The sequence below is a fragment of the Aquila chrysaetos genome, chromosome 15, assembly GCF_900496995.4.
Source record: "Aquila chrysaetos chrysaetos chromosome 15, bAquChr1.4, whole genome shotgun sequence".
NCBI classification, from domain to species: Eukaryota; Metazoa; Chordata; class Aves; order Accipitriformes; family Accipitridae; genus Aquila; species Aquila chrysaetos.
In genome coordinates, this window is record NC_044018.1 from 27,373,086 (window position 1) to 27,389,478 (window position 16,393).

The following is a 16,393-nucleotide window of genomic DNA, read 5'->3' on the forward strand; positions in this document are numbered from 1 at the left end:
ATGCCTTTCATACATGGTATGTAAGTGTCACAGTTTAATATGGAGAAAATAATTGTTGACACACAATAATTACATATGACCTGACATGTGCAATTTAGTGTTTTATTAAACAAATACAGTAGCTAACCAAAATCTGATTGCTGATAATGGGAAATTACATTAAAGCCTATGGTAATTATTGGTCATCTGAAATTATATATGCCCTAAAACATAACACGGAATATTATCTTCCTGTGAAGTAAGAAATACAATAGAAATAAAGTTAAGGGACATGTTTATTTTGGAGCTTTCTGCAAGCAAAATTGCTTTGATACAAAATGAGTTCAATGATACAGTGCTACCATCCACTCAAGCAAAAGAAAACCTCACATTTACATGAATACACTTTATATTGATATTCTTACAGAATAATAGTTTGGATATCCAGAATATGTCTGGCCTCATTGAAAGCAATGGCACAGAAATGCTGCAAGGTATTGGAGTATCATATTACTGGGGAGTGCTTAATTAACTCTGTGAGTTCTCCGAGAGATGCTGTATAAATAAGGGTACTGTGAATGTGCGTTCGTATTCCTTAGTAGTTTTGACGTACATCCTTTAGTGTTTGTTTCATTAGCTCAAAATGTGTCATTGTGTCTTTTGGCTTTTTAGTATTCTCTTTTTCTTTTTTCAAGAAAAATCATGAGGTATCCTTTACCGTTAACTAATGACATAGTGATAGGCCTATTTTATTGAGGTTGCAGAGACTTACTGTACATTCAGTACACTGTACATTCGGCAATTATTTTTAGTGTACTTTCTACACATTACTGTGTACAACTGTTAGTTTACATTAAAACTCTTCTCCCTTCCCACAGGATATGGCATAAACGAAAACAAATCTGACAAAAATTATACACATAAAATAAGACGACAAATACACAAATAAGGCCATCTGCAGAATTAAAAATCCACCTCTTGCGATATTTCACAGTAATTTCTACATAATATTTTACATCTTACGAACTTAAATACTTAATGCAAAAGGAAAGACCTTTATGAAACCAATCATATTATCTCTTCAAGGACTTGTCCAATTTGCTGGCTAGTGGCCTTCTCTGAGGAGTTGGAATTTTAGAAGGCTTGGCTGATCCTGGCCGAGAACCTGCTCGGGGTGTCGGTCTGCTTGTAGCAGGAACAGTCTCTGACATATCTGAGCATACAGACTGGATTTCTGAAATGTCAAAGTCAGATGCGTCACTGCCTCGGCGGCTACTTGACCTACTGCCAGCCTTGCTTCCTGCTCGGCTTCCAGGTCTGCTTGGAGTTCTTCTGGTTTCTATAAAGAGAGGAGATACCCATCAGTATTAGAGGTAATGATGAAAAAGGTGTGCAGGTCTTTCCTAGGTCTTTGGCGACCCCCAAAATTCCTCATTGCACAAACTAAATTTTAGACCTCTGTCAGGCAAGCTAGAGGATGCCATATCTCCCACTAAAGAGAAGGAAATGTGAGATCAAATGCTGAGACATAGTTAATTCGTCACTAGCACATCTCATTAAAAATATATTATCCTGGCAGCTTTTCTTGACTTACTAGACATGCATTATCTATTCACTCAACAGCCAGAGCCTTTCTTTCCCCTGCCATTTTCTCAGCTATGAATTGAAAAAAATTCAGTATCTGGCATCTTCATATATTCAGGATTTCTCGATATATGTACCTTGGAGATGCAGATGAATATCCCAATTTTTAAATGTATACCCCTCTTTGTTAAAAATCAAAACCATACAGTTGAAAGCTGCAAGTAAACAAGGGCAGAGTATACATTCTCCCAAACAAAGGGCCCAGTAAATGACCTCTCAGTAAGCCCGCTAAAGTGAAAGCCTGCCCAGACAACCTGCCTTGAAGAAAAAACCGCAACAAAGAATCTTATACAGAAAATCATTAATGTGGTTTTTCGTAATTTTCCAATTACTTATTGAATATTTTTGATCTTGACACATCTGGTTCCCTATATGGGTGAAGAACACCAAGTTGAAACTGAAATTTTAGGTGGCTCATTTTTCAAAGCACCTATAAAAGACATGTACTCTCTGAACAGGATTTTCCAGTACTGCTCAGTATGGTCTGCAGAGCTTAAGATGTGAGGCAAAGCCAGAAGAGCTGTCTTCTGTTCTAACCATCTCGCCCTCTCCCTTATACAGAGCTGCTCTGAGGATCCTGGAGAAGGATCCTGGAGAAGCACAGCTTCACTGCTTGCTTTTTTTGTATACTGTTTTAAAATTCTCTATGGGATATTTCATTAGTAAGGTCATCTACAGCTGCTCCCTGCAGTTGTTCTTTCAATCATAACTTGTCCATTTAAGTGACCCCTTTATTCCATCACAGCTAAGCATAACTTGAATACTGGGAAGAACTGAACCCTTTCTTTTTAAGTAAATACTTCTTCCCTAGTTCCTTAGGCAGACACATCAGAGCTACGATTGTCAAGAAGGTTGCAGTCATGAATTTGCACATCCGGACCTGAACACACCTGCTGTGCAACCATGTGAACAGAGGACCATTACCCTGATTATGTGCACCCTTGGCAATACTAATGTGGAGACAGTAGGACTTTCAATCCTTCCCACTCTTCTGACATCTCCCTCACATCCTAATGTGACCATAAGTGTTCAGGTGGAAAACCAAGGAAGCGGTAGATCAAGCTCTAAAATCAAGACACTTACCTGCAAACTGAGCTCTAACCCTGGTAGCTGCTGTTGACAGGATGCCACTGTCTTCTCCAGAGTGGAAACCCTTCCCTGATAGATATCCTGGCAGTCTGAGTTTACTTCCTTGAATCGGTGTTCCCTATGCAAAAAAAAAAAAAAAAACCCAAACCAAAAAAACTTTTTTCAATTGTCACTACTGAAGATAAGGTCTGGTATTAGGTAGTACATAGCTTAGAATATGATCATCATAACAACATTCACTGTGAATCTGAAATGCTGGTTTGAGTCACTATGGACATTTTTCATGATGTGAAGTTTTGAACATTCATTTAGCAGTTAGTATTTGAAGTAGTCCAAATGTAAAACAACAACAACAACAACAAAAATCACTTCAGCAGTCTGCTTGACATTAACATTTTAGCATTCTTTGTGTGTATTTCAATGCATATAAAGAAAGAAAAATGCTACCTTCTTATAATTAGCCAAGCACGTAAGATTAGTTGATGGTACATGACTTAAACAGAGACAAGTAGTTGAGGTTTTATGTCTGCATAGCTTGACTTTCCACCATTCTGACTGTGGTTATAGGTAGTGAACATACTTGTTTCAATTTTATAAATATTTTGAAGACAAAACAAAACTACCAAATTTCAAAAGCTTTTGCTAGAAAAAAAAAATCAGAAAAAATACATAGGACTAATTAAAAAAGTTCTTGTTATCAATATATTGTCTGAAATGTCTCTATTCCACAGTCTTACCTTGCCTGCTTTCTCATTTCTGAAATAAAATGAGTCTTGATTTACAGCCTGCCCCAAATGGGAAGATTTCTTTCAAAGCCATAAGAATTAAATCCTCAAGTCTCAAAATGCATGTAACATACTAGATAGGAGGTGTATGCAATTAAGAGGAAAACTACAGTATTCATATTCATTTAATCAACACAAAAACGCTAAGCAAATATCCCAAAAGAAGAGCAAACACTGCAGTGATGAATACGGCACATTGCGTGGCCTGGATCCAGGATCCTGTGTTCTGTACCTTTGATCCCCATACATGGTGGGGTAGAATTAGGTAGGTACTGAAAACCAAGAAAACCAGAGGAGTGCGTTGGGAGCTGCCTAGAGCTAAGCACTGAGCAGAGGCCCAGCAGGAGCCTGTCCGGCAGCTGCCAGCTTGGACCACTTCTGGCACATCTGAACAAAAGAGCACTGAGATGCTACAGAGTAGACAATCTGCTGGCTCTGACAGGCATGGTCACAACGTTAAAACTCTCTTAAAAGCCAAGTACCAGTGCTTAACATCCAGCCAACCACACCTTGGAAATCTCAGCTACACAGAGACTGCTTGGGAGGACAAGGAGAAAGGGAATACTCTTCAAAAGTGCTACTGCACTTTGGGCAAGGCGCTGGGATAGAATCACTGGTGCAAGAAGACATCAAGCTTGTTCTTCAGTTTTGCCCTAAACCCAAATGCAGTCTACATATAAAATAAATAACCGCTCTCTTCGGCAGAAAATGCTGCAGAATGCCTCGGAAATTCAGTGCAACCTACCCCACCCTACTCATTCCATTTATAATCTTAAACCGTGGTAGTTTACATAAAAGAAACTCACTGAAACCACTGGCAGTTGTAAGAGCAGGTGAGAAATACAATGCCACCATTTGAAATCAATGCCAACTGCTTTCACCTCATTGTTACTCAAATGAAAACAACACCCTTCCATGTCTATAAACCCTTTAAAGTACCATCAATTAATCTTACAATTCAGTTACCAGCTAAGAGATGAAAGAAAATTACAAGAATATATTAGAAACTGACAACTGACTAAACTTTGTGCTATTGTTAATCATTCTAAGCAACAGCACCATGTACTTGAAGTGCTGTATACATACACACGCTTGCAGTATGCAAGTAACACACCCACTTGCACAGAAAGAGGGAGTGAAAAGTTTGTTATGCATCTTTGAGCAAAGCCATGCCGAGGTCATGTAAACTTAGCTCCAGAAGGTGCCACATAAATAGCAATAGGCATCAAAGTGCAGCTTTGTGAAAAGCAGATATAACAGAGGTGATGGTAGCACTAGCTTCCCCTCACCAAGCCCTCTATCTAACCCAGAGCAACAGTAACTCCTACAAGTGACAAGTCAGTTTGCAGCCTGATCCAGCTGCAATCTTTTCAGTGACTGTAATGACATTAGAGAAGACACTTTGGCTCCAACCCATTCAAATTTTGATCATACTGCTTAATTGCCGGCACAACCCTAACTGCTACACTAGCAATTTCTATGTAAGTCATGGGCTGGAAATAAGACCAAAGCTCGTTTCCTGTTAAGTCATCAAATAGCTATCTTATTAGAGCAACAATTGGTCACTAGCTCCCTAAACAAAACTTTCAGTTGTTGGAAAGATTTATATATCACAGTCAGTCTTTTGTGCCGTCTTCTTCACAGTGATTGGGTATTTCTTTATTTAGTGGTTTTGCACTGGAGATCATGATTTATTAATCTCATTCCTGCAGTTCATGAATATTACAGTACTTTATAAACTCAAAGTAAACAACTTTAGTGAAAAAACCTTCGAAGTATATGAACTGTTTTATTTAAAAAAAAAAACAAAAACCAAACCAAAAAACTTTTCCACATTTGCTCAACCAGTTCATTGCATACTGTTACGATTTATTAGCCATTTACACTTTAAACATAAATTCATTGAGGCTGAATTTTCCTAAAAGTCAAAAACCATAACAACAGAACATCAAAAAGAAGACTTGGGGGGGGGGGGGGGGGGGGGGGGAGAAATAGTTTGACAACGGTCTAAAAGACAATGCATTAATATGCAAAAGTTGTTGCAGCTCTGAAGCACTGAAACTCTAGTGGCTGTTAGTGAAGTGACAGTTTTAGTGAAGGAAGGTCATTAGACTAGAATCTCTGTCCTTACTGTACCTCTGCAGCTGACCCTCGATCATCTGAGGATTCTGGTGGCTTAGAAGGAGTTGATGTTTTGCTGTTTGTCAACCATGGTTTACCATAGTTGCGTGTTAAATGATGGGGTGTCTGTATGAAACAATGGCAAGTCAAAACATGAAGGACAGTAGATGGAAAACAATGTCATGGAGAAGGATACCCAGGCTTTCACAGGGAGATCAAATCTCATAGTAGAAATAAAAACTAAGCAGAAAGAGTTATGACAAATGTTCTGAAACAAAGAGATGGCAGGACTTTTTTTTTTTTTTTTTTTTTTTTTTAAAACTAAATGGAGGGGTTCATTGCTCTTTGAGAGCAATTCCCAAATTGCCAGTCAGTTCATGCACCTTAGACGTAAAGAATTCTATTACTGTGTCGCAAACAAACAGTAGAGGAAATACACTGAAAAGACTTCTGAGATCCTCCCCAGACTATGAAATAAAATCGAGATAATTCTTCCATATCAACTAGGGAAAGCACAAATATTGTTGGGGGGGGGGGGGGGGGCAGGGAAATCTATAACCCATTTGTTAACCAGTGCAGTTTCGCATGTTCCTCCTCACCTTTGGAGTTGTAGCAACTGCTTGCGGGGCAGCTGCCTGGCCAGCTTGACTTGACAGAGAAGTAGATCTGTTGGGAGAAGCACCCCTTGAAGAGGGTCGTGATCTACGGCCCCTTGGTCGGAAAGCTGCCATGCTCTGACTGGCACCATCTGCCAAAATGAACTTTTCACGCAGCTCCACATTTGTCCTCCCTTTAGCTGCAGCAAAGAAAGGTGTTAATTTAGTCAGACATGAAAATCGTCACAAGGCTGTTTATTGTCATTTTTGCCATGCCAACTCCAACAGATTTTAAGAATAAATAAAATGCATTAATGTGTAATGCATTTATTTTGGACACAGAAGAGCTATGTGCAGAACTCACTTATTCTAATACTTTATGCCAGCAGGAATGAACCACTGTCAAAGGAAGTCGGCGTGATAATGGAATGCTCAACATGCTGAATCATTGTTAATCAATCAACTATTGATACATAGACACAACCTGATGAGCAGTTTTGCTAACTCTACAGCTACTCATAATAAATACTACTTGCTTGGATGTTCCAGACGAAATTGCTAAGTACAAATTACAGGAAAGCAGCAAATATATTTATTCAAAACTACAAAGTTATGTAGTCTGGCAACATGCAGTGATGAACATAAAATCCAAACTATGATGAGGTAATTGGTGGCTAAGCACTCACACACACATACAAACACAAATATGAGAGAATGTTCTGCAAGAATAGATGCCAAGACATGTTAGCATTTAACTGTGTCAGTGTGAATGACAATTGTTTTTGAAACACTCTTCAAGCGTGTCAAAAAAAATTAGCTTGCAAAGCACCAGCCCGTGTAGGAACACATTAAGCTAATATGATGGGTGAAGCATATTGTTAAAAGTATATATATTTAAAAAGTGGGAAGGAAATGAAGACAGAGGAAAAGAGGAGGAGAAGGAGACAAAGAGAGGGGTTTGCCAACCTATAGTAGGCTGAGTGGTAATTGAAGAGTTTGATTCCGAACGTAACATTTTACTCCCATGATGATGAACTAGAAAAAATGACACAGGACATGGGTCACATTAAAGAAAATCGTTAGCAGGAGAAGAAATCAAGTACAGCAGCTGCATATGCAAGAGACTCGGAGCACCAGGCCAAAAGGAAACAGCGCTTGGACAGACTCAGCTGCAGTCCCAAGTATACTTGTGTAACGCTATTTATCTGCTGACATAAAGAAGTAATATAAGCTACAATGATTTTATATAACTAGGTCCAATGCTTTTAAAGCTGTTTATGACAACAGTTCTTTGAAATGTGATATATCCAAATACACGAGAAGCCCGTGGCAGAAATGCAGATTTGCTAGGTGAAGTGCTTAAGGAAAAGTCTGATCCTGCACCACTGACATCCATGACTACTTTGCATCACTGACTTCAACAAGACTAGGATTAGGTTCCAATGCACAATGTCCAGTGTCTCAATGATTTTAGCGATCGGTATTCCTTTAGACCCCCTATATTGACTTACTAATCTGCTCATGTATTTCCCATGAAAAACTGATAAAGTACTATAGAAAACACTACAGAGATACACAGAATAAACGGTTTATTAAAGAAGAGGGGATAAAGTTCCAGAGGACTCTTAATTGGAGGATAGTAATATGGAATTCCAATAGATTATTTAGTTTTTAAGTACTGTATCTCTCAGCATCAACCCAACTGGAATTGCAAGTGTCTACCTGTCAATAGGCCTGAGAAAAATGTTTGGGATACATCAAAACTAATCAAGTTAACCCTTCAATGAAGTCAGATATTTTGAGGCATATTTCATTTACCACTACCATGCACTTTTGAGGAACAGGAGTAGAAAGCTATAAAGTAAGGATGGTTCTGCAGGCATAAATGACTTTCCTATAGTAGCAGGTGCAGAATCAGGTGTTAATTTTCAGTTAGACCTGTGGTCCAACACCAATAAATGTAATATTACTGTTACATTTCTTTAGTAAACAATATATGCAATATGTTGGTAAGCAAAAGGACTATTTTTAATACTGCTGAAAAACTCAGATGTCATTACAAGGTTATGACAGCTCTTTTATGATACTATGATAAGAAGTTTCATGGTACCTTTTAAGCCTGTAGACAAAGGTTTCTAGGCATTAGTGGCACACTGTCAGTCCTTACGGGGTTTTGTGGTAGCTTCTTTTTGGATGTAACATCCTTGACTTAGCATGACAATTGCTACAAATACAAGCTCTCCACCCTCTCAAGGTCTGTATCAAAATGTTTAGAAACCCTGGTCCCAAAGTAGAAGCTGTGTGAGACAGCGGACACTGGAGTAAGTTCTCCAGGACAGCTGATGTCTCTGTCTTCACTAGCTCACTTGCCTCTCCTGAACTCTTTTGTACTGTTCTTGCGCTATTACAATATTGATTGCAATCCTACAAAACCCCCGAGAGGTAAAAACGCAGTAAATTTAATGCTGCTAGTTAATGGGATAGAATTACCTAGTTACAGAATGCCAGCTCACTCTCAACACAGTCATTATTATACTTTCTGCAATTTTACTACTCAGACTACTTTTGACTTGTGTCTCCCAATCCCTTCACAAATGGCTTCTTTCCTATCTCCAGCTGTTCCTCCAAGAATGGTGCTTGACAGAGCCTACTTTCCCACTACAGAAGTAGGCTTTCATTACGTTGCTGTGTACTGACAAAACAATGCATTTGATACAATGCCCTGGAAGGCATGGCAATAGAGCTCTCCCTGCTTCCCCAGAGCACAAAGTCCTCCTGACCAGAGCATTTTCCAATTGCTTGGTACAAGGCTCAGGGCCCTGCAAAGTGGTTCTGGGGAGGATGCCAACGAAAAGACAGGGCTACAAAAGCAGAGCCTGAAAGCCTGGGTGCAGCCACTAGCCAGAAAAGTTTTTTCCATTGTTGTTACTCTTCAATTCAATTGCCTTATTTTGATTTATTGCCTTAAAACTGCTCTCTTGCCGAGAGAAGTTTCTGTGTGCTATTTCTGCAAAGTCATACATGCAGTTTACATGCCATAAACTCTTATCTGGGCTCAGTTCAATTCTTAATTACACCACTCTAACGCTGGAGGAACTGCACAGAAGACAACACAGTTATTCTAGACATACATCAGTACAAGTGAAGAGGATCTTAACCATGGGATTTAAAGTTTACAAAAACAGATCATTACATGACATTTTGTGAGATGATGTTTACAGAACTGGCATTTTATACAATTCAGTCTCCATCTTGAGACAATAAACAGTGACTATATCCAAATAATTATCTGCATGTCCATTTTAACAGTTGTGTTACATACCCCTGCAAGGATCATTTTTTACTAAGAACTCATCAAGCGCCATCCAGCCACCTCCAACACGAACCATGACTGTACTTCTTAGGATACGAACAAGGCGTAGTTGTTGAGAGTCACCAAACTGCAGTAAAAAAAAAACAACAAACAAACAAACAACAGTCTGAGGTTCTCAGTCATTCAGATGCAGTTCAATGCCAATAGGTTAAAAATCAGACACCTTAAAAAGTTTATTTTGATATTTAATAATTAGTAAATGCTAAAAAAATCAGATTTATTTATGCAGATTATTAAAGCTGTTAAGATTTCAAATCAGATGCCGCTGCATTAATCCAAAGGAGATGGCAGGATGGTAAGAAAGAATCTCAGGTTTAATTTTATGCTTGATTCTCAAGTGTCTGAGCTCATAAAGGAAGCAAAATTAGTAACATATTGTTTAATTGGTTACAGTCTGCGTTTGTGCACATTAATGAAGACCTATTTGCATTACTTCACTGTTAAAATAGTAAGCAAACTCTCTTCTGCAACAGCCTAGTTTTTAATTACATCAGCTGAAAGGAAGGCAGCATCGCTTTAAATGATCAGTACGTGGGCTGGAAATTCAGTGTATTACGAATATTGCACAGTTCTATCAATTGATTCATTTACAGGGGTATTTCCAGTTATAGCAGTGACACTGCTCACCTAACAGCGAGGTGCACATGGGGAAGGGAATACTGAAGAAGCAATGAATGATTGATAGCTATCGTTACTGTCCTTTGTTATAAACTGTCACTCCTCTGTCTACACATCGAGGTTCTTCACAACTCAAAGGTACACAAAAACCTGTTTCATACTAAATCTTGTACTAGCCCATTCTTCCTTTGGGCTGATGGCCAGGCCTAACTTATGTTTTGCTCTTGAACCCTGTATAACAAAACCTGTATGCAGTATCGCCATTCAAATCCGGATCAAAGAAAACATGACTGAAACATTGACCCCACAATCTCATGAAAACTAACCAGAAGAATTCAGTACTTTTTAGCCAGGGCCACTAAAATATTTATTTTGATATCAGATCATCAGGCCAAGTGTAGTGCTTTCACACACAAACATGCAGAGTGCTCACTGAAACCAATGGGAGTCAAATTGCCCCTCTTTGGGAAAATCTTTGACCCTTGGAGAAGGATGGCCATAGTTCAACTGTACCTACTTGCTCCAGTGAGGGGACTGAAATGCTTTAAATGCAAACCACACAAATGTGCTCCCTACTTGTTAAATGACTTCAGTTGTTTGGTACTACTTAAGCCAAGAAGAGAGAGTAAGTTTAAAGGAATATTACTTTTAGGAACCAAACAAAAGTAAAGCTTGCTGCTTAATTCAATAATAAAATTTGTTGTTATATATAAGAACATTCACATGAGCATTACTTTTTAATAATGCATTCAGTACGTGCCGAACAAAGAACCATTTTACATATGCAGATCAAAGTTAAGAAGAGAAATGGCATCCAAATCGATGCAGTTTATTTTCATTGGCTTGTTTCTAAGGTGAATTTTTTCTAGAGGTTTTAAAGATCCTATCTTTTTTCTTTCTTTCTTTTTTCCCCATCCCAATTTAATTCTTCAGTTAGACTCCATTAGGCAGCTATACCAAGGGTCAGATACACTTTGGAAACTGCCTATGCTGTGGTTAATTCAGACAGTGGGGCTTCTGGAGAATAACGCAGGTATCTATCAAGGCATTTTTCCTAATAGCAATACAGTCAATTTCCTTCTTAAAACGGATATGGCCTGGATACCAACTTTCCTTGAACAATGTTTACCATTGTTTAAAGTAATCAGAGGTAAAAACACTGGGATAAAAACATAAAGGAAGTCTAGTTTAAGCTACAAAAAGGCCTGTTCTTGACAATAGCCATATAATGTCACTGTCACTGGAGAAGCCTCAGCCAACTTGCTGTAAGTGCTTTTTACTGTGATGCTGTTCTGCACCAGTAAGAGTTAGATGTTTTCAAAAAATACTGTTTTTTTCCCAGATCTAAGAGTACAGATGGCAGATAAGAGGAGTAACAGAATTTCAAACAGTCTTTTCAGATAGAGGCTTATTGTATATGTGGAAAACATTTTAAATTATTACTTAGGTATGCTGCTTGAGGTATGTGGTAAGATTACCCACTGCTCTTTGTGCTTTCTTCTATACTTCAACAGGCTTTGCCAATAAATAAGAATGCAACTACATTTTCAACATCTCTAGATTTAAAATGGCTAATGCTGTTAACACCAGCATACCCAGAATGGATTATACATATTATTGCCTTTATAAGAGCATGAATAAGATACTAATGGTATCCAGTTTGTGTAATGTATTTCCATTCTTATAAGGGCAAGCATGATTTAACAATTTAAGAAGCTGTGTATCAGCATGAACCACAGGAGTAAGCGAGCACCAGTTAAGAGTATCCTCTCTGTACCACTGTACAGTGCCACTGTGGTATGACTCACTGATAACTCAAATGACAAAAAGTATTCTCAAACACAGCTCCAATATACTATAGACCTGCCATAGCTCTTTGAAAACACTTTGGGAAAGGGAACAGTCTAAACTGGAACAGCAAGTTTAATTTGCCTATTTCCAAAATATGTATTTAATGATTCACTGTGTTAGTATATAAAATACCAACAATCAGCCAGATTCTCTCAGTCTGCTTGATTGCACAGGGATTTTTTTTTTTTCTGAGGATGAAAGTATTTTTTGCCTAATTTGCAGTAAATAAGTGATATGACACTGGGATTTGTGTTTACTGTGATTAGCCTTCAATCTGATAGCCTAAAAACATACAACATAGAATTCTGAAGCATTCTGCTATAAAACTGAAAACTGAGAAAATAATAGTAATACTAAAATCGCAGTTTAAATGCTCAAGATTTTTTACTATGGGGATTGCTGCTGACCATTATCTGGTTCCTTTAAAAGTAATCTCCTTAATGAAGAAAATGGCCAAAAACGCAGGTGAGGGATTGAAGAAGAGGGATCCTGAGACAAAGGAATGTTCCATAGCATTTAAAGAAATACCACAGCTGACCAGCAATGAATTAGCTGAAGATGAAAGGATGGCAAGAAGACTGAACATTGCAAGCTTAAATCACTATGTGTTAGGAAAACAAAAAAAAACAGAAAAAAAGAAACTTCATAACACATTCCACTGGTTTATACCTGATTTCCCAGGAAGAACTGATAAGAAATGAAAAATGGAAGAAAGACACGATTAGTTTACAGGAAATTCTCTATATGACTCAAGAACACATGCAAACTAACACATCAGACATTCTAAATAAAGTATCTACTTCAGAGCAGGTAGCTAACCATCCGGAGATTGAATACTGAAAAATATTCAAGGCCATTGTTTCCTTCCTACTGCTGTCTTTGTGGTCTTTTACAATCATCTACAAGTACTTAGTAAACTCTCTTAGCCAAATATTGCATATTTCATCTCAAATTGTTCCGGTTATTGAATCTAGGGGTAGCAGATCTTTCTCTACAATGTGGTATTTATTCTTCTGTGATCTAAAATCGTTCTGCAGATATCTTAACATGTTTCTTGTACTTCTTCAGAAGGAATAGCATGCTCCAATAAAATGACAAGGGAGGATAAAAGTGATTGAATACACTTTGGTAAAAGATTTTTAAAGTACAACACAATACCACAGGAAAATACCACTGTTTTTATGAAACTAATAGAAAAATCAGCTACAGTTTAAACACTTCAGGTATCCAGGCAAAAAGATTGGCTTTTAAGGAGCTGTTGTATGTATGTATGCATGCATGCAGTTAGCTTTTAGAAATTCCCATACACTGAAAACAGTTTCAGCAGTTTCAGTGAAAATAAATATAAGCAGCAGCTTTTTCCCATATTTTTAGCCTATATGTTCTAACAGGAAAAAACCCATAAATTTAGACAAGCTTAAAGTAAGAAAACATATAGTTGTCATACAAATACCTGTAAATTAATATAGCCTAGTTCCTTGTATAACCATGTCATATGAAGAATCTTTAAGTTGAAAGAACTAAGAAGGTCCTTAGAAGACTTACCCTGTACTTGTTATCCCCAATCTGTTCCACTTGAAACCGCTTTGCACATTTACATTTAGCTACCTGTCTTGTAACCTGCAAAAAACCACAACTGGATGATTACTTTACTGGTAATATCACATTTCTAAATATTTGTGTAACTGGTAAACTTCAAATCATGTAGGATTGAAAATAAAATTACTTATTAAAGAACATGACCGCAGTAGAATAGAGTGCAATCTAAGAAAGCAGAAAATGTACCTCATCTTCAATTTTGTCAGCATCTGTGAGAGGCTTGTATGCATCCTTGTTTGGATGAAGAGCTGCTACAAATTCATAATAGTCAATATATCCATCACCATCTCTATCAAAAATGTCTGCAACAGCACTCATTTCAAGCCGGCTTGTTGGGAATTCTGTAAGATAAAGACAACAACAAAAGCTAAGTTTTTTGGCTTTTCGATCCCATTACAATGAAAGGCTTTATCACAAATATTAAAAGGTTTTTAGACACTAAGTGACAGACAATGCTTATCAAAGAACCCAAGGACATTCAAAAGAGTGAAGGAATCTTTCTGAAAAAACAATCTGGATCTTCAGTGTTACCTAGATATTGGATTAAAATGAGTATCATAGTGTGGCTTGAAGACAGACACAGAAGCGAGAGCACAGATTAAACTGTAAGATATATGTTTGGTTTTTTTTTTTTTTAACATTTTGACCTTCAAAGTGCATAAGATACCACAGATTAACAAGATAAATTGTTAGTGAGGAAAGGTCAAGCAAGAATTTCACTGCTAATTAAAATTGAAATGCAAGGCCTTCCCACTGCAGAAACATGCACAGTGTTTCATGAAACCCTTCTTTAGATCAAGTTCATAGCAGCAGAATATTAACCCACACAGAGATTCTCTAGGAAATGGTCAAGACGGTGAACAGGGATTAAATCATGAGTATTCTTAAGTTATAACAAGTTGGTAGCAACTGAGTTAAATGAGTAAGTTGTTTAACCTCTTGGTGGTATCTGGGTTTTTTCATCAACTTCTGCCAATTCATGCAAAACAGCGATGTGCACATATAGTGACTGTATTACTGCATTTTCTAAAGCAGGGGGGGAAATATACACACTACAATATTCTTGTACTGAGTAACTTTAACATGAGATGCTAAAAGCAGCCCAATTCTGATTCTTCACTGCTGAAAGCAAAAGTCTCTATAATCTGAAGATAAATGATTATTTTTAGTAGGCCCTTATCTATTGAGTCAGTTGCTAAAGGCAAACGTGATCACACAGAGACATGATGTGGAAGGCTTATGTTACCACCAACTGTGCAACCTAACGAATACCAATCCATCAGGAAAGCTAGGAAAAGTCCCTTCCTGGTCTGATTGCTTGACATTTTCATCCTCATTATAAAGGTATATGAACATGGTCATGGTTCATGCAAACACTGGTTTCAGAAATTACATGGTTTCCTTCTATAATTGAAACTATTCCATATATAGTTCTTCAATAAAAAAAATCATATGATCATATGAACTGATTTTGAAAATTATCTGTAGGTTTTAAGGTATGTTTTACTGTTCAGACTAATAAATCGAAAGTAATTGTTGGAGTGGCTAGTGTACTGTAGGAATGACAATCCGAGTCCAGTAAACTATTAATTAGCCAATAATATAAGTGACATTTGTCATCTGATTCATGATGTAAAAGAACTAGAAAGAGTTTCTAGAATCTAGAAATATTTTCAAGTAAAATAATTATAGTTTAAAGTAATCATAATTAATGACTTTGAAAGGGAACTCTGTGACCTAACACAATAAACTGCATAGGGTACACTATATAGACAGTAAGACTTCATGAGATGTTTGTTCCAAGTCCAACATGAAGTTAATTTTAAAACTTACTTGAAGAAAGAATTCCATCAATAAATTCCTGCCTTGTTATCTTTCCATCCTGATCTTTATCAATCCTCCTAAAGAAGTCCATCACACGAGACTTCTTATGGTTCATCCATCGCATGTATTTTTTTCTCCAAATATCAAAATCAAAGTTGGCAAATTCCCTCAGCTTAATAAAAAAGAAAAAGAACTTTTTTCAGTTGAAATCAATCAATCTAGAAAATCAGTGAGAGAGATACCATCTGCGTTCTTTAGAATAACTGGTTCTTTGAGGACCTATATAAACACTTCAAACATCTTAACTCTCCTCACATTTAAAATGAGAATGACAGCATTTAAAGCACGTTAAAGCACATGTATCACAGTGTTTTCAGTTAGCTGTATCATACAATATAATACAACAAATATGGAAGTTGTTTACAGTATTTACAGTATTGACAATTTAATCCAGGGTAAACAAAATTATGCAAAAACTATGTATATTCTTGTACAGTCCTTTTCTGACCTCTTCAAGTCTGTCCAAAGCATCATTAAGTTTTCTTCTCCTTTCCAAGGCCAGAAGCCAGACTTGCTGCCATTTGCTGACTAAAAGGTTTACCCGAGGATTCTTGGTTTCGATTTGAGCCTGGGCTGCTGATGGATATACTCCTGGTGTTGGGGAACGCTTTCCTGTTAAAACATGATAAAATGTGTAAGTCTCACCCAGTTCAAACAAAACATTCACATGAAAGGTACCTGACCTTCCTAAAACTGCTCCTTCCTGTCCCAATTAATGAGCCCATACCCTGATAAGATTCCATCTAATGGGATTTTTTTTTTTTTTTTTTTAACACCATTGCTGGGGAAGGACCACATGGTGGTTAAAGTATCTCTTGTCTAGTCAGAAGCAGCTAGTAGTGGCTGCACTAGTG

At 37.4% G+C, this 16,393-nt stretch overlaps 1 protein-coding gene across 15 annotated transcripts in view; it reads right to left on the reverse strand.

Annotated features, from left to right (window-relative positions):
• Positions 1 to 257: 257 nt before the first annotated feature.
• The window catches only part of DST (dystonin), a 314,486-nt gene continuing 298,350 nt past the window's right edge, over positions 258 to 16,393 (reverse strand). For 9 of the 15 annotated variants that reach the window (XM_041128914.1, XM_030037880.2, XM_030037878.2 and 6 more), the window contains 11 exons: positions 15,988 to 16,151; positions 15,489 to 15,651; positions 13,842 to 13,996; positions 13,602 to 13,676; positions 12,726 to 12,743; positions 9,537 to 9,654; positions 7,181 to 7,249; positions 6,218 to 6,414; positions 5,634 to 5,744; positions 2,707 to 2,830; positions 258 to 1,318 (listed from right to left, as the gene is read on the reverse strand). In XM_041128914.1, the coding sequence (XP_040984848.1) occupies positions 1,053 to 1,318; positions 2,707 to 2,830; positions 5,634 to 5,744; positions 6,218 to 6,414; positions 7,181 to 7,249; positions 9,537 to 9,654; positions 12,726 to 12,743; positions 13,602 to 13,676; positions 13,842 to 13,996; positions 15,489 to 15,651; positions 15,988 to 16,151 (1,460 nt within the window). In that variant the 3' untranslated portion in view covers positions 258 to 1,052. The remainder of the gene's footprint in view (positions 1,319 to 2,706; positions 2,831 to 5,633; positions 5,745 to 6,217; positions 6,415 to 7,180; positions 7,250 to 9,536; positions 9,655 to 12,725; positions 12,744 to 13,601; positions 13,677 to 13,841; positions 13,997 to 15,488; positions 15,652 to 15,987; positions 16,152 to 16,393) is intronic. The other 6 variants (XM_030037882.2, XM_030037881.2, XM_030037887.2 and 3 more) reach the window with 3 other exon arrangements.